The 18,458-nt window shown below is 47.7% G+C and overlaps 1 protein-coding gene and 1 long non-coding RNA gene across 3 annotated transcripts in view; both read right to left on the minus strand.

The window, feature by feature from the left end:
- LOC140917533 (uncharacterized) overlaps positions 1-17,999 on the minus strand; it is a 204,297-nt gene extending 186,298 nt beyond the window's left edge. Inside the window, exons 1-2 of one of the 2 annotated variants that reach the window (XM_073360600.1) lie at positions 17,101-17,999; positions 15,542-16,513 (exon numbers count right to left, since the gene is read on the minus strand). In XM_073360600.1, coding sequence (XP_073216701.1) covers positions 15,978-16,513; positions 17,101-17,683 — 1,119 coding nt within the window. In that variant the 5' untranslated portion in view covers positions 17,684-17,999 and the 3' untranslated portion in view covers positions 15,542-15,977. Of the gene's footprint in view, positions 1-15,541; positions 16,514-17,100 lie in introns of those variants that run through there. The other variant, XR_012160881.1, reaches the window with a different exon arrangement.
- On the minus strand, positions 952-7,959 carry LOC140917535 (uncharacterized). Its single transcript, XR_012160882.1, has 3 exons — positions 7,844-7,959; positions 2,802-2,963; positions 952-1,166 (listed from the first exon to the last, which is right to left on the minus strand). It is a non-coding gene; the product is annotated as an uncharacterized lncRNA (long non-coding RNA).
- Positions 18,000-18,458: the final 459 nt, after the last annotated feature.

Consider the following 18,458-nt stretch of genomic DNA (forward strand, 5'->3'; position numbering starts at 1 on the left):
TGAGCCCGACGATTTAGCCAGCTTTCTATCCACCTTATAGTCCTTTCATCCAGCCCATACTTCTTTAACTTGCTGGCAAGAATACTGTGGGAGACCATATCAAAAGTTTGCTAAAGTCAAGGAATAACACGTCCACTGCTTTCCTCTCATCCATAGACTCAGTTATCTCATCATAGAAGGCAATTAGATTAGTCAGGCATGACTTGCCCTTAGTGAATCCATGCTGACTGTTCCTGATCACTTTCCTCTCCTCTAAGTGCTTCAGAATTGATTCCTTGAGGACCTGCTCCATGATTTTTCCAGGGACTCAGGTAAGGCTGACTGGCCTGTAGTTCCCTGGATCCTCCTTCTTCCCTATTTTAAAGGTGGGCACATGCTTGAAGTTAAGCACAACATGCATAAGTGTTTGCAAGATTGGGGTCATATTCATTAACTCTTTAAAATTCTTTATGGGCTTGCCAGAAAACTCACTCACTGCTAACAACTTTAAATATTTGTCAGTTGTCTCTTTAAGGTGTGGTGTAAGTATATATATTTGTCTTTGTTTCAGTTTCTTGTTTCTAACCTCCTCCATTTTTTTACGAAGTTTAAGTTGTTTCTTTTTATTTTGGCTGTGTTGCTTTTTCTCTTCCTCAGCCCATTGAAGGTGCAGGTTTTCTTGTCCAGTGGCCTTGATTTTTTCCAATTCCTTATTAATCGTGTCTAAATCTCTTTTAAGAAAAGCATAAATAATTGGTTAGAATCAGTTGTGACAATCTCTCCCAGTCAATTTTCTGCTCAGCTCCAGACATCTTCTTTGCCTGGGTTTCTGTTTGCTTAATCCGCCTGAAAAATTTAGAACTGACTTCACAAGGTTCCTAACACAATTCACGCCCTATTAATAAACAATTTTAAATTAGAATGAGGTATTTCATCATTTACACTCAGTATAGGTAAAAATAAGGCCCCGTCCTTCTAGGAGCTCTGTGCAGGCCCCCACAGACACTCCCAAATCAGTAAATTATAAATTCATTTTGTGTCCTGTACCTGTTCCTCATCTGTCCCTTTGGGTCATGTAAATCTGGACTTTCTTCTTGCATCAGCCACTCCCCAAAGTGGCAGGTGTCGCCTCCTTCTGGAAGCAGACTGGGTTCTTGTCGTTTTGTCACTCGTTTTTCAAACATTTTCTGAAAATTGAGAATGGATTTAAGGGCTTTATTCGCCACGAATGCCTTCACCAATCTGTGTGTTGAGTTCTCAGACAAGCACTTTGCTGATAGCCAAACCCTCCATTTCACCCCCGAAATGATAGAGTGAGGAGGGAACCTTCTGCAGTTCCTAGCCACTGCAGTCTCACAGTCTCCTCCACTTTGGGAATGGGCAACCAGATCTGTAGCCAGGCCCCAGATCCTGACTGAACTGAAAATCAGCAAACTCTTTAAATGGAGAAAAAAAGGACCATCAGTGCTGGAACTGGGGGGAGAGGCAGGGGGTCATCGCCCCCCACTTTTTGACAAAAGAAACATACAAGTTTGACCCCCCTCCCCCAAAGAGACAACCTGTACCTGCTAATAGTGTGGGGGTAGAGTGAGGGCAGTGGCTTCAGCAGATGTTACTGAGCATGCTCAGTACAAACCAAGCAACAAATGTTGGGGGAGGGGGAGCATGTGATCCCACATGCCCCCTCCCCCCCCATGCGTCGCCTCTGGCCCCATTTCTACAAAGGTTCTAGCACCCTTACAAAGGATTGTCATTTGCTAAAGTTAAGTTCAGTCACTTAGAAGCGTCTTCTACTTTTGTTATATTTGTAACCAATTCTGTTTCTGCTGTCTTCACTCAGTATCATGTAAATCTCTGTTCTTTATTAATAACCTTATTCATGGTTTTCCTATAAGCTGATCTCAGTGCAGTATATTAAAACTAAAGCGTGCACCCTCAGCTGAGCCAAGCAGGCTGGCATATGCTCTGCCTCTGGAGACAGAAGAGGTGGTAACTTCTGCGAGTGTCCAGCGCCAGGGCTGGGTACTGCAGGGGAGCACTCTGCAAGGGGGCCAAGGACAGCCGTGCGCCTGAGGATAACCTGCATGGTGAAGTACAGGCTGGCAGAGCATCTAAGGAGATAGGTGGAGGTGCTGACAGACTGGAGTGTCAGGGAGCTGGCACGCACATTAGCTCCAGCCAGGCCCCGTCTCGCTGCGGCTGGAGGTAAAAGGTGACTCACAGTCCTGATGCCCCGAGAAATGTGACAGGACTGAGGCTGTAACCAAGGAGAACAAATGGCCTTAGGCATTCTGGCTGCCTGCATTCTAGCTGCTTGGTGGGTGCTGGAGGCAGAGTGATCTCCAGTACTAAGTTTTCTAAAGGGAAAGGCCTGTGACCAGAGGAGGCAGGAGCTTGGCCACGCTGCCCACTTGGGAGACAGCATCTCCTGTGGCCACACTGGCTGTTCTCCCAGCCCCTGATGTCAAATAGTGTAGAGTTCTGCCTGGGCCCTGCACTGGAGAGCAAGAGAAGCAGTCACATGCTGTTGCCTTGGGTTGTGTTGGCTCATTGTAAGGCAACCTGCCTTGTGCCAGTCAGATGTCTGGAGTGCTGCCTGCATGGCCATGTGTTGCTTCCTACAGGAGTTTTCTGTGAAGGCAAAATAAGCTATAAAATATGATGGGTGTGAATGTAAAAAGCTCTCACTCTTGGCCAAACTCTTGTTCCCATTGAAGTCAATGGCAAAGCTCCCACTGCCTTCTAGGGGAGCAGTCAGGCCAACACTAAGCGTTTGTGAACACCCATGCCCCGCATTACTAACATCATGTGATTTAACCTACTTTGTTCTCATTGGTGACATAGCCTCCTCTTTTAAATCTCCGTAGATTATCTGTGCTCTTGTAGTAGGAATGCAAATGAGGATTGTGGAGACTCGTATATTTCGTTGTCATTATTTGACAGAAAGGCTCACCAAGATCGAAACCGCTAGAAGGTTGATAAAGCTGCAAAAATATAAACAAAATATCAGCTGTCTGTAGAAGAGAGACATTCCACAATTCTTTATACATCCGGGCCAAAATTTTAAAACATCATTCGGTCAGATTAATTCCCGGTTTCAGCAGAATTACACTAGGTGTGAATTTTACCCAAACAAAAGATTTATGTACTTCTGGTACTCTTAAAGTGAAAGATAAACTTGTCTTAATCTGAAGCTTGTCAGCGTTTGAGTAACTGCTCGATTGGTTGCTGTACTGAAAAGACTAACTATTTCAGATATTTATAGAGAATTTTAGATGCTCTACTAAAATTTACTTCTGTGGACACAATTTGCACTTGTAGTGAATTGTGCCTGAGTGTGGTATATGCAATATATTTATGTCTTTCTCTGGAAGTCCATAGCAGTTGCAAGTTGTGGATGCCATCCATCGTAATTTTGCCCCTACAAAAATGGAAGCCTGGTTTGAAAACCAGATCCTACAATTTTATTCAAGTATTTTAAATTAATTTAAAAAAAGTAAAATCTATAGCCAAATTTCAGAAAAACTACCGGCAGAACAATTCAGATTTTCTCTTTCAGTTTGTATATATTGCTCCAAAATACAAATACATACAATAAGCTGTAAGATGTCAAGACACATGAGAGTAAAGGGACCAGTTTCTGGAGGAGGATTCTCCTCACCATATAAATTAATTCCAGTAAATGCCATGCAATAGTAATCTGGAGAATAAAGCCACACACAGGCTCAAAGGGTCAATCAGTTCCCCATGGGGGCAGTTTTCTTTGAATTACTCTAGGCTCCTAAATTATGTACAGGCTGGCTTAGGCCCTAATGTATGCAGATTTGGATTCCTTCCCAAACTCTGTGGCAATATATTTGAAGACAGTCTTTAAAGAGTAAATAACCGTTGAGCCATTTTCATGGTATCATCCTGAAAGAAAGTCAAGGTATTTTTTCCACTACCATTGACCAGGTAAACAGAGTCTTGGTTAGAGTTCTCAGCAGCTTTTTGGTGTTCTGGCCTCATCCAGAGGGCTTGACAAAATGTCTCCAAGGTAGCAAGATGCTCCAGTGACCCTACAAAGGACTCTTGAATCCTGAATGCGTCAAATCCAGACAAGACGACAAGACGCAAGTGTAGAAAGACAGTTTCTGTGTGAGGAAGGTGACCAGGCCAATGACCCTCCTAGTGATCAGGTGTACAAATCCCACCCTGGGCCCAAAGGGGTTAAAGGACACTACTGGGCCCAGGTGGATCTCCACCTCCAGAGCATGCTCCAGTTGGACAGGAAGCTTAAAAGAGAGCGAGTGCCAATCAGCCCAGAAGGGGAAGGCTGGGGAGGAAGACAGACCTGCCCTGAGGGCTCCTGAATGCTGAAGAAGGCTCACAGTGAGGAAGAAGACTGCCTGCTGAGCCTGGATGGGGCTGAAGGGTTAGTCATATTTTCTTTTGCTATTTATAGGACTTAGAGGCTGTAGGGGAGAAGGATGGTAGGTTGTGACCCAGAAAGGCAGCTCCAGGAGCACTCCTGAGTGCCCAACATTGTTGTTTCTTGTGGGCCCTGGGTTGGAGCCTGGTGGAGTGGGAGGGCCCAAGCTCCCCTACCAACTGCCCTTGTTGGAGGAGGGGCATAAATCTCATTTCCACCCCATCTCCCCCTCTAGTAAGGGGAGAGAGGGACACTGAAAGCCTGAGGTGAGGATAAGCCACATTAAGGGATAGGAACTGGCTTGAAGGCCCTTCCTGCCCGGAGGTGAGAGACTGGAAAAAGAGGTGTGCTAACCAGTGGGCATCCTGACTCTCTGAGGACTATACAACCCCCACAGTGTGCTTAGGTAATTGGCACATGCAAAACTCGAAAGCTGAAAACCTACCTTGTCTCAGGGAGCTGCTACTAACACAGTGATGCTGTCAGCTAAGCAGTTCAAAGCCCTCAGGAACATGGGTGTTCTGAGGAACCAGAGAACCAGAAACAGAGCAAGCTGATAAGAAGCTACAGAAACACAGTGCACACCGAAGGCAATCTGGAAAAGCACTGGAAGCAGCTTTAATGGCTCCATTTCCAATGGGGAGCCTCCTCTGTTGAGTCAGTCATTATCTAACCAGAGTAAATGGCACTGGACAAGACACAGGATCCTCTCTGAAATCAAGGTGAGTTTTAGGTGCCCAGAACCTCTTACAATCATGCCACTAATTCAAATATAGATTTGGGAGCCTAAATGTAGGCACTCAGCTTTGACCCTTTGATGTTAGCACTCAGATGTGTGGCGAACAGATCCGTGTGGTGGAACCATAGATGGGATTTATCGTTAGACCAGACACAGATGCATGAAGAAGGTAGTCAAGCAGTGCTTTGTCGGGAAATTCAAAGGGGCTCACAAGTGCCTGAAGAAAAGGAGGACTTGTGGCACCTTAGAGACTAACAAATTTATTTGAGCATAAGCATAAGCCTGAGTGCACCATGCCGCAACCCTTTCGTAGGTCCTCCGGCTAAATGCATTCTAGGGTTTTCAGCACCTATTCAGGAACCCCAGGCCTCTGCCCTGTCAGGAAACAGGCTGACAGGGAGACATCTCCTGGGTTGGGATAGAGCAAAGTGTCTTGGGTCGGAGTGATCATCTGTGACCAACCTTCAAGCCTGATGGAATCGCCCAACTTCATTGGTAGCAGGGTGGAGCCAGAATTGATCTGTTAGAGCCACTGAATCCTTACCACACCTTTCCTCTAAGAGATATTGGTGGGGAAAGGCATGTGGAGCTTCCATCCTCTGACAGGCTGATACTTACCTATGCAAGAAGCTGACAAGATCCACCTTCCGTGTCGCCCCCGCAAGCAGTAGATTCACCACGTTGTGTTCCAGAGACCACTCATGGTAGGGTCTATTAGCAAATGACTCTGTCTGTGGCTGTTCTCAGCCCTTGGTCCAAGTGGTGACCCGGAATACCTTATGGGTAGGGCCTTATTAAATTCACGGCCGATTTTGGTCAATTTCACGGTCATAGGATTTTAAATATTGTAAATGTCATGATTTCAGAAATTGAAATCTGAAATTTCACCGTGTTGTAACTGTAGGGCTCCTGACCCAACTCTGAAGGCAGGAGTGCAGAAGTAAGGATGGCACGGTATGGTATTGCCACCTTTACTTCTGCACTGCTGCTGGCGGGGCGTTGCCTTCAAAGCTGGGTACCTGGCCAGCAGCCGCTGCTCTCCAGCCACCCACCTCTGAAGGCAGCACAGAAGTAAGGGTCACAATACTGCAAACCCCAACAATAACCTTGCAATCTGCCCTCCTCCCAACCCCCCATGGCTCTCTTTTGCGTTGGGACCCACAGTTTGAGAAACACTGGTCTTCCCTGTGAAATCTGGTCTTGTGTACTTTTACCCTATACTGTACAGATTTCACGAGGGAGACCAGATTTCACAGACAAAACCCATTCTCACGTATGCAGAGCTTCCCAGCATGAGAAATGCAACCTGGTGTCCCCTGCTTATTCTTGTTATAGAGCATGGTGGTTTTCCACTGGAACCTGGACCCCGTTTTGGGATACCAAGCCTCTCCAAGTCCTTGGTGCGTGTGGGCAGGCCTGCTGTTATATCCTGAATGCATCGCTGCCATTCCTGGTGTGAAGTCCCTCGATGTGGTCTCCGCAGCCCAGCGTGGATGTATCCATGCTCATTACAATTTGTGCTAGTGGAAGTGGGAAGTCAAGTCCATGTTGAGGATTGTTTTTGCCTGCCACCTGGGCAAAGAGGCCCCAAGGCCATCTGGATGTGATAGGAGAGTCTCTGTGTGGCTTGTTTAAAATGGGATCTCAGGGTCCAATGAGGTGGTTTCTTGTGCAGACTTGCCATGGGTACCATGACTCCTACTGAGGCCACAAGATCTAAAATTTGTGTCTACCCATAACAACTTCTGGCCTTGACAAATCTCCACCAGGCTCATGATACCTTGGAGCAGACCCTGGAGTAGGAAACCTCTGAGCTCAGCCATGACTGCTGGGTCTTTTGCTTATTTCAGAGGGCTGCTGGGCAAGCAAGCTGGGACTAGGTAGCTTATTGTGACCCCTGCTGATTTCAGCACCCTACTGGTGACACAGGTTGATTCACGGATGGCAGTTCCAGAAAGGAGAACACATGCACTCCCTGCTGGGCAGGTAGACAACTACAGCCAAGTTTTCCATGAACACAGAATTAGTAGTGCTGGTCCCCTCTTACAGATCTCAGATATAATCTGTAATTGAGGTGTGTCCATATATACAAATAGGCTGAGATTTTCAAAGACGTCTAAGGAAATTAGGTGCCCAAATCCCTTAGGTGCCTTTGTAAATCCCAGCCTAAGCATTGGCAAAGTCCAGAATGCATGGCTAGTAGCCTTCTTGTAGAAGGAGTTTGATAATTTCCTGCGTGAGCTTTCCTTTGGACCACTACTTCTAATTGGCTAGACAGTGATAAAGGTCCTTGAGATCCAGGATATGCCTGAGCCCTCCTGGTCTTTTTTAGGGATCAGGAATTTGGAATTCCTTCTTTTTCCCAGTGGAATGGACTTGATGGCTTTTTTTGGTCTTGCCTGCAGTATCTTTTTCTGATAAAAAGGTGCCCAAGAACAGTAGGACTTTGTCTTTTAGAGCCAAGAATTTTTTTTTAAATATTGTACATGGTTTGAGAAATTATATTTTGCTAGGATAAGTGATTTTCACACTGATCACTTGGTTTAAGTGCTTTACTTCAAATTATGTAGCATGTTGTTGATATACAGATTAATTATACGAATGAGGATAATAAAAGCTTCTGTTATTCTCTGGCATACTCTACCTATGTAGTGGCAGGAGTGAGGAAAAAAGAAAGTGAGACATTTTGCCACTTTCTACAGCTAATTTTTTACCTGTTTGCCCAAATGGGTGGAACGGAACAATGTACTGGAGCCCGGTAGCAAAGGCAGCTTGGCCCCACGTGGAATATCCAGGAGCCGATTAGGTGCTAAAGCTGGTAATCGTTTTCTGTGGCTAACCTAGAAAAAGAATACATTAATGGGATTTCAGTCTGACATTTGAATAGTCCACTTGCATTGCAGTTCTCATAAACTACCCTGATGGTTTAATAAGCCAAACATTAATTTCTAGAAGAAAACAAAGAACACAGTGTTCTGGGAGTGAGATATTTAAAGCTAGTCTCTGGTTCTGAGACTAGAATTTACAGGTGCTGTTGAGGTAATTCCGATATCTCTGTACCTGACTGTACTCACAGACCAGGTACTGAAATGTCTAAGGGCCTGATATGAAACTCCCTGATGTCTGTGGAAAGAAGGAACTTGCAGCTGGGGGTGAAAGCCAGATATTTCGCTCCATAACTTCCTGGCCTCCCACTGGGACCAAACCCTCCACCTCTTCCTTGCCTCCACCTGCTTAAACTAGACTTACCACTGTGTCTGTTCCCCCCAGGCTGGGGCCCCTACACCTTAATTACAACCTCCCCTGGCTTCACCGAAGCCTGCTCCCACCTCCCCCTTCCTCACCCCCCTGCTCGCACTTCCCTCAGCCTCACCCCCCTGCTTCCGCCTCCCTCGGCCTCACCCCCCACAGTTCCCACCTCCCCCTTCCTCACCCCACCATGCTCCCGCCTCTCCTGGCCTCATCTCCCCTGGTCCCAACTTCCCCTGGCCTCACCCCCCCACCCCGCTCTCACCTCTCCCACCCTCAGCCCCCCGCCTCTCCCTCCTTCACCCCCGCCCGCTCCCACCTGCTCCCTCCTTCACCCTCCCTGCTCCCACCTCCCCCTTCCTCACCCCACCCTGCTCCAGCTGACACCAAGGAAAACCTCGTCCCTCCGCTCCAACTCCCCGAAGCCTCACACCTCCCCCTTGCTCACCTCGTCTACCTCCTCTGTCCCCAACAGCTCATCTGCAGTCCGGGAGCGGGCATAGAGGTAGTGCTCCATGGCCGTCTTCAACACCCCCCGTCTGGGACCCGTCATTGTTCTCCTCCAATAACTCCAGCTCCCTGGGCAAGCTCTGGCCCTAACTGCCGCCACTGGTCTGCGATTCTAGAACTGCTGAGCTTGTTGCCCTGGGAGTGTTCTCTCACAATGGCCTTCCCGCCAGCCAGCTTATGTGGCTGTCGTCATTTTAGGGGGCAGCTGTTGGAGAACCTAACCAGTCCTTCCTAATTCATACACACCCCTTTCCTGGCACAGAGGATTGGCCAGGGCTCCCTCCAGAGACCCTCACCACTGCTCTTTGAGACCTGGATCCTGCTCCTGTTGATTTCTATAGCAAAACTTCCATTGACTTTGATGTGAGCAGGATCAGGCCTTACCTGACTGCAGGGCTTGTTCTTGAGTTCCCCTTTGCAACACACAGGCCCTGCAGGCCTGGGAGCAAGCGCGTCTGTGACCTGCAGCCTGGGATTATGGTTTTCTTAGCAGTTCCTCTGGGCACTGGGAGGTAAGGGTGCCCCCACCCTCTGGCTTTCTACCTTACAGCTCAGCTTTGAAGTTAGGGTTTTAATGGTACAAACATTTAAGCACTGCTGAGTTTAACTGGCTCGGCTATAAACTGATGTCTTTCTATTATCTCCAAACATTAAGGAGCTCAATAAGGTGAAGGATGAACCTTTTACTTCCCTGGCTCCTGTGGCATTAGTGTTTTCCTTGGCTCTCACTGCCTTACAGATTCCTAATTTCCCAGGGTCCTCTGAGTCCCCAGAGCTGGAAACTCCACAGTTTAGTATGAGCTGAGCCAGGGAGGCAGGGGCCCAGGCGGGGAGAGTCTCAAAGCTGGGGAGTTGGTGGCACACTCAATTTTGTTCACACAGGGGCAAGGGGCAAATTTCCAAACTTATCTGGAGAAAATGCCTGCTCTGCATGCCTTGGTCATCACCACATGTGTACACTGGAGCCTTGGGATTTTCAGAGGGATGTTGGCATACACAGAGTGGTACCCAGACAATGCTGTAACCATGGGAATCACTTAGGTATAGCCCTCCCCTACACAGTATGGGACTGCAGAAACTCTACATAACATAAGAATATAAGAATGGACACACTGGATCAGACCAAAGGTCCATCTAGCCCAGTATCATGTCATCCAACAGTGACCAATACCAGGTGCCCCAGTGGGAATGAACAGAACAGGTAATCACCAAGTGATCCATTCCTTGTCACCCATTCCCAGCTTCTGGCAAACAGAGCCTAGGGACACCATCCCTGCCCATCCTGGCTAATAGCCATTGATGGACCTATCCTCCATGAATGTATCTAGTTCGTTTTTGAACCCTGTTATAGTCTTTGCCTTCACAACATCCTCTGTCAAAGAGTTGTATAGGTTGACTGAGTTGTGTGAAGAAATACTTCCTTTTGTTTGTTTTAAACCTGCTGCCTATTAATTTCATTTCGTGACCCCTAGTTCTTGTGTTATGAAGAGTAAATAACACTTCCTTATTTACTTTCCTCACACCGGTCATGATTTTATAGACCTCTATCATATCCTTAGTCACCTTTTTTCCAAGCTGAAAAGTCCCAGTCTTATTAATCTCTCCTCATATGGAAGCTGTTCTACACCCCTAATAATTTTTGTTGCCCTTTCCTGAACCTTTTCCAATTCCAATACATCGTTTTTGAGATGGGGTGACCACATCTGCACTTAGTATTCAAGATGTGGGCGTACTATGGATTTATATAGAGGCAACATGATATTTTCTGTCTTATTATCTATCCCTTTCTTAATGATTCCCAACATTCTGTTTGCTTTTTTGACTGCCGCTGCACATTGAGTGGATGTTTTCAGAGAACCATCCGCAATGACTCCAAGATCTTTCTTGAGTAGTAACAGCTATTAGACCCCATCATTTTAGATGTATAGTTGGGATTATGTTTTCCAATGTGCATTACTTTGCATTTATCAACATTAAATTTCATCTGCCATTTTGTTGCCCAGTCCCCCAGTTTTGAGAGATCCTTTTGTAGCTCTTCGCAGTCTGCCTGGGTCTTAACTATCTTTAGTAATTTTGTATCATCTGCAAATTTTGCCACCTCACTGTTTACCCCTTTTTCCAGATCATTTATAAATATGTTGACTAGGACTGGTCCCAGTACAGATCCCTGGAGGACACTGCTATTTACCTCTCTCCATTTTGAAAACTGACCATTTATTCCTACCTTTTGTTTCCTATCTTTTAACCAGTTACTGATCCATGAGAGGACCTTCCCTCTTATCCCATGACTGCTTACTTTGCTTAAGAGCCTTTGGTGAGGGACTTTGTCAAAGGCTTTCTGAAAATCTAAGTAAACTGTATCTGCTGGATCCCTCTTGTCCACATGCTTGTTGACCCCCTCAAAGAATTCTAGTAGATTGGTGAGGCATGATTTCCCTTTTAAAAAAACCATGTTGACTCTTCCCCAACAAATTATGTTCATCATCACATCATGACAATTTTGTTCTTTACTATAGTTTCAACCAGTTTGCCCAGTACTGAAGTGAGGCTTACTGGCCTGTAATTGTTGGGATCACCTCTGGAGCCCTTTTTTAAAAATTGGTGTCACATTAGCTATCCTCCAGTCATTTGGTACAGAAGCTGATTTAAATGATAGGTTACAGACTACAGTCGGTAGTCCTGCAATTTCACATTTGAGTTCCTTCAGAACTCTTGGGTGAATACCATCAGGTCCTGGAGACTTATTACTGTTTAATTTATCAATTTGTTCCAAAACCTCTGCTGACACCTCAATCTGGAACAGTTCCTCAGATTTATCACCTAAAAATAATGGCTCATGTTTAGGAATCTCCCATCCTCGTCCTTGAAGACCGATGCAAAGAATTCATTTAGTTTCTCCGCAATGGCCTTATTGTGTTTGAGTGCTCCTTTAGTGTCTCGATTGTCCAGTGGCCCCACTGGTTGTTTAGCAGGCTTCCTGCTTCGGATGTACTTAATTTTTTTTGCTATTACTTTTTGAGTCTTTGGCTAGCTGTTCTTCAAATTCTTTTTTGGTCTTCCTAATTATATTTTTACACTTCACTTGCCAGAGTTTTTCTCCTTTCTATTTTCCTCACTAGGATTTAACTTCCACTTTTTAAAGGATGCCTTTTTGCCTCTCACTGCTTCTTTTACTTTGTTGTTTAGCCACAGTAGCACTTTTTTGGTTCTCTTACTATGTTTTTTAATTTGGGGTAGACACTTAAGTCAAGTCGCTATTATGGTGTCTTTAAAAAGTTTCCATGCAGCTTGCAGGGATTTCACTTTTGGTGCTGTACTTTTTAATTTCTGTTTCACTAACCTCCTCATTTTTGTGTAGTTCCCCTTTCTGAAATTAAATGCTACTGTGATGGGCTGCTGTGGTGTTTTCCATGCCACTGGGATGTTAAATGTAATTATATTATGGTCACTATTACCAAGCGGTCCAGCTATAGTCACCTCTTGGACCAGATCCTGTGCTCCACTGAGGACTAAATCAAGAATTGCCTCTCCTCTTGTGGTTCCAGGACTAGCCTCTCCAAGAAGCAGTCATTTAAGGTGTCAAGAAACTTTATCTCTGCATCCCGTTCTGAAGTGACATGTACCCAGTCAATATGGGAATAGTTGAAATCCGCATTAATATTGAGTTTTATTTTTATAGCCTCTCTAATCTTCCTGAGCCTTTCACAGTCACTATCATAGAATCATAGAATCATAGAATCTCAGGGTTGGAAGGGACCCCAGAAGGTCATCTAGTCCAACCCCCTGCTCAAAGCAGGACCAATTCCCAGTTAAATCATCCCAGCCAGGGCTTTGTCAAGCCTGACCTTAAAAACCTCTAAGGAAGGAGATTCTACCACCTCCCTAGGTAACGCATTCCAGTGTTTCACCACCCTCTTAGTGAAAAAGTTTTTCCTAATATCCAATCTAAACCTCCCCCACTGCAACCCATCACATGTTGGGTGGACAGGACAAACAGCATATGCTCTAGCACAGGCATTGTCCCCAGGTACCTCAAAGAGAGGGAGGAAAGAAGTAGAGGCCCATAAGTCCTTCACTTTCTCACTGGCTCATTCCCCTCTCCCCTTGTTAGGACTATGTGGAGGAGATGTGCCACATTTCTAGTTCTGTGCAAACTATGATGCTATAACTCCCCTAATAATTCTTGTGGCGCATCAGCTTCTGCTCATGTGTCACTACTCCCAAGAGATCACCCCTTACTCCTCTCTCATCAGCTAAACTGGCGATGAGTTGTCTTTGTGGGACTAGGGCCAACAGGTGGTTGCTCTCTGCTGCTGGTTCCATTTGGGCTCCCTGGGCTGCCTCGTCCCCTCCCCATCTGGCTCACTTTGCAAGTCTGTGTTCTCTGTTTGAGCCCAATGGCACCCCACTAGGGATAACAGTGTGGGGGAGCCTTCAGCATACTGGGAATATCTGTGTAGAGATGGTTCATCGGGGTTCGTCCCTCTCCAGGGCGGCGGGGAACCACACCACTTTCCTTAGTCCTTGCATGGCCCCTTGGGGAATCAGTCGGCTGCAGGAGTCCTGGCTCAAGCCGTCTGGTAGGGGGCTGAGCACACACAGGTAACAATTAACAGATAACTAGCCCAGGCCCTGGGTCAGGGCGGGGTAGTAAAGAGTCAAGTCTCAGGCCCTCAGGCAGGGGCTGAGCAGCAGTTTATATAGTCAGCAGGCCCAGGCCCTGGGTCAGGGCGGGGCAGTAAAGAGTCCAAGGGCTTGGCTACACTAAGGGTATGTCTTCACTACGAAATTAGGTCGAATTTATAGAAGTCGGTTTTTTTGAAATCGGTTTTATATATTCGAGTGTGTGTGTCCCCACAGAAAATGCTCTAAGTGCATTAAGTGCATTAACTCGGCGGAGCGCTTCCACAGTACCGAGGCAAGCGTCGACTTCCGGAGCGTTGCACTGTGGGTAGCTATCCCACAGTTCCCGCAGTCTCCGCTGCCCATTGGAATTCTGGGTTGATATCCCAATGCCTGATGGGGCTAAAACATTGTTGCGGGTGGTTCTGGGTACATATCGTCAGGAACCCGTTCCCACCCTCCCTCCCCCCGTGAAAGCAAGGGCAGACAATCATTTCGCGCCTTTTTTGTCTGCTGCCAGCCAAAGATGTAAAGGATAGATGGAGTGGGTCAGAACAAGAAATAGACCAGATTTGTTTTGTACTCATTTTCCTCCTCCCCTGTCTAGATCACACTGCAGTCAGTCACAGAGAAGGCGCAGCGAGGTTAATCTAGCCATGTATCAATCAGAGGCCAGGCTAACCTCCTTGTTCCAATAACGATAACTTTGGTGCACCATTTCTTATTGGAACCCTCCGTGCAGTCCTGCCTGAAATACTCCTTGATGTACAGGCACACCCTTTGTTGATTTTAGCTCCCTAAAGCCAACCCTGTAAGCCGTGTCGTCAGTCGCCCCTCCCTCCGTCAGAGCAACGGCAGACAATCGTTCCGCGCCTTTTTTCTGTGCGGACGCCATACCAAGGCAAGCATGGAGGCCGCTGAGCTCATTTTGGCAATTAGGAGCACATCAACCACCACACGCATTATCCAGCAGTATATGCAGCACCAGAACATGGCAACGCGATACCGGGCGAGGAGGCGACGTCAGCGCGGTCCCGTGAGTGATCAGGACATGGACACAGATTTCTCTGAAAGCATGGGCCCTGCCAATGCATGCATCATGGTGCTAATGGGGCAGGTTCATGCTGTGGAACGCCGATTCTGGGCTCGGGAAACAAGCACAGACTGGTGGGACCGCATAGTGTTGCAGGTCTGGGACGATTCCCAGTGGCTGCGAAACTTTCGCATGCGTAAGGGCACTTTCATGGAACTTTGTGACTTGCTTTCCCCTGCCCTGAAGCGCATGAATACCAGGATGAGAGCAGCCCTCACAGTTGAGAAGCGAGTGGCGATAGCCCTGTGGAAGCTTGCAACGCCAGACAGCTACCGGTCAGTTGGGAATCAATTTGGAGTGGGCAAATCTACTGTGGGGGCTGCTGTGATGCAAGTAGCTCACGCAATCAAAGATCTGCTGATATCAAGGGTAGTGACCCTGGGAAATGTGCAGGTCATAGTGGATGGCTTTGCTGCAATGGGATTCCCTAACTGTGGTGGGGCTATAGACGGAACCCATATCCCTATCTTGGCACCAGAGCACCAAGCCGGCGAGTACATAAACCGCAAGGGGTACTTTTCGATAGTGCTGCAAGCTCTGGTGGATCACAAGGGACGTTTCACCAACATCAACGTGGGATGGCCGGGAAAGGTGCATGACGCTCGCATCTTCAGGAACTCTGGTCTGTTTCAAAAGCTGCAGGAAGGGACTTTCTTCCCAGACCAGAAAATAACTGTTGGGGATGTTGAAATGCCTATATGTATCCTTGGGGACCCAGCCTACCCCTTAATGCCATGGCTCATGAAGCCGTACACAGGCAGCCTGGACAGTGGTCAGGAGCTGTTCAACTACAGGCTGAGCAAGTGCAGAATGGTGGTAGAATGTGCATTTGGACGTTTAAAGGCGCGCTGGCGCAGTTTACTGACTCGCTTAGACCTCAGCGAAACCAATATTCCCACTGTTATTACTGCTTGCTGTGTGCTCCACAATATCTGTGAGAGTAAGGGGGAGACGTTTATGGTGGGGTGGGAGGCTGAGGCAAATCGCCTAGCTGCTGGTTACGCGCAGCCAGACACCAGGGCGGTTAGAAGAGCTCAGGAGGGCGCGGTACGCATCAGAGAAGCTTTGAAAACCAGTTTCATGGCTGGCCAGGCTACAGTGTGAAAGTTCTGTTTGTTTCTCCTTGATGAAACCCCCCGCCCCTTGGTTCACTCTACTTCCCTGTAAGCTAACCACCCTCCCCTCCTCCCTTTAATCACCGCTTGCAGAGGCAATAAAGTCATTGCTGCTTCACAGTCATGCATTCGTTATTCATTCATCACACAAATAGGGAGATGACTACCAAGGTATCCCAGGAGGGGTGGTGGAGGAGGGAAGGAAAATGCCACACAGCACTTTAAGCACAGCACTTTAAAAGTTTACAACTTTAAAATTTATTGAATGACAGCCTTCTTTTTTTTTGGGCAATCCTCTGTTGTGGAGTGGCTGGTTGGCCGGAGGCCCCCCCACCGCGTTCTTGGGCGTCTGGGTGTGGAGGCTATGGAACTTGGGGAGGAGGGCGGTTGGTTACAGAGGGGCAGCAGTGGCAGTCTGTGCTCCAGCTGCCTTTGCTGCAGCTCAACCATACACTGGAGCATTCTGGTTTGGTCCTGCAGCAGCCTCAGCATTGAATCCTGCCTCCTCTCATCACGCTGCCGCCACATTTGAGCTTCAGCCCTGTCTTCAGCCCGCCACTTACTCTCTTCAGCCCGCCACTTACTCTCTTCAGCCCGCCACCTCTCCTCCCGGTCATTTTGTGCTTTCCTGCACTCTGACATTATTTGCCTCCACGCATTCGTCTGTGCTCTGTCAGTGTGGGAGGACAGCATGAGCTCGGAGAACATTTCATCGCGAGTGCGTTTTTTTTTCTTTCTAAGCTTCACTAGCCTCTGGGAAGGAGAAGATCCTGTGATCATTGAAACACATGCAGCTGGTGGAGAAAAAAAAAGGGACAGCGGTATTTAAAAAGAGACATTTTATAAAACAGTCACTACAGTCTTTCAGGGTAAACCTTGCTGTTAACATTACATACATAGCACATGTGCTTTCGTTACAAGGTCGCATTTTGCCTCCTCCCACCGCGTGACTACCCCCTCAACCTTCCCCCCTCCCTGTGGCTAACAGCGGGGAACATTTCTGTTCAGCCACAGGCAAACAGCCCAGCAGGAATGGGCTATACTGAGTGTCCCTGAAGAAAAGCACCCTATTTCAACCAGGTGACCATGAATTATATCTCACTCTCCTGAGGATAACACAGAGAGAGAAAGAACGGATTTTGGTTGAATGCCAGCAAACATACACTGCAATGCTTTGTTCTACAGTGATTCCCGAGTATGTGTTACTGGCCTGGAGTGATAAAGTGTCCTACCATGAAGGACGAAATAAGGCTGCCCTCCCCAGAAACCTTTTGCAAAGGCTTTAGGACTACATCTAGGAGAACCGCAAATGCCAGGGCAAAGTAATCCTTTCACATGCTTGCTTTTAAACCATGTATAGCATTTTAAAAGGTACACTCACCAGAGGTCCCTTCTCCGCCTGCTGGGTCCAGGAGGCAGCCTTGGGTGGGTTCGGGGGGTACTGGCTCCAGGTCTAGGGTGAGAAACAGTTCCTGGCTGTCGGGAAAACCGGTTTCTCCGCTTGCTTGCTGTGAGCTATCTACAACCTCCTCCTCCTCCTCATCTTCTTCGTCCCCAAAACCTGCTTCCGTATTGCCTCCATCTCCATTGAAGGAGTCAAACAACACGGCTGGGGTAGTGGTGGCTGAACCCCCTAAAATGGCATGCAGCTCATCATAGAAGCGGCATGTTTGGGGCTCTGACCCAGAGCGGCTGTTCGCCTCTCTGGTTTTCTGGTAGGCTTGCCTCAGCTCCTTCAGTTTCACGCGGCACTGCTTCGGGTCCCTGTTATGGCCTCTGTCCTTCATGCCCTGGGAGATTTTCACAAAGGTTTTGGCATTTCGAAAACTGGAACGGAGTTCTGATAGCACGGATTCCTCTCCCCAAACAGCGATCAGATCCCGTACCTCCCGTTCGGTCCATGCTGGAGCTCTTTTGCGATTCTGGGACTCCATCATGGTCACCTGTGCTGATGAGCTCTGCATGGTCACCTGCAGCTTGCCACGCTGGCCAAACAGGAAATGAGATTCAAAAGTTCGCGGTTCTTTTCCTGTCTACCTGGCCAGTGCATCTGAGTTGAGAGTGCTGTCCAGAGCGGTCAGAATGGAGCACTCTGGGATAGCTCCCGGAGGCCAATACCATCGAATTGTGTCCACAGTACCCCAAATTCGAGCTGGGAACGTCAATTTAAGCGCTAATCCACTTGTCAGGGGTGGAGTAAGGAAATCGATTTTAAGAGCCCTTTAAGTCGAAATAAAGGGCTTCACTGTGTGGACGGGTGCAGGTTTAAATCGATTTAACGTTGCTAAATTCGACCTAAAGTCCTAGTGTAGACCAGGGCTTACACTTCATAGCGCTCTAACTTGCTGGCTCATGGGTGTGAAAAATCACCCCCCTGAGTGCAGCAAGTCAGAGGGCTTTAAAGTGCCAGTGTTAACAGGTTCCAAGTGCTGGGAGCTGCACTCCCGGCGCTCGGAGCTAATCACCTCGTGGAGGTGGATTACCAGGAGCGCTGAGAGAGCTCTCTCCCAGCGCTCGCATGCGATCACACTCTCACTTCAAAGCGCTGTTGCGGGAGTGCTCCTGCGACAGCGCTTTGAAGTTTCCAGAGTAGCCATGCCCCAAGGCTCAGGCCCTCAGACAGGGGCTGAGCAAACACAGGTAAACAGCACACCCAGGCTTCAGGCTCCGAGTGGCCTGGGAGAGGGGGAGACTGCCACCCACACATTGGGTGGCAGGGGGGACGCAGGCCCTCCCACT

The sequence above is a fragment of the Lepidochelys kempii genome, chromosome 9, assembly GCF_965140265.1.
Source record: "Lepidochelys kempii isolate rLepKem1 chromosome 9, rLepKem1.hap2, whole genome shotgun sequence".
NCBI lineage: Eukaryota > Metazoa > Chordata > Testudines > Cheloniidae > Lepidochelys > Lepidochelys kempii.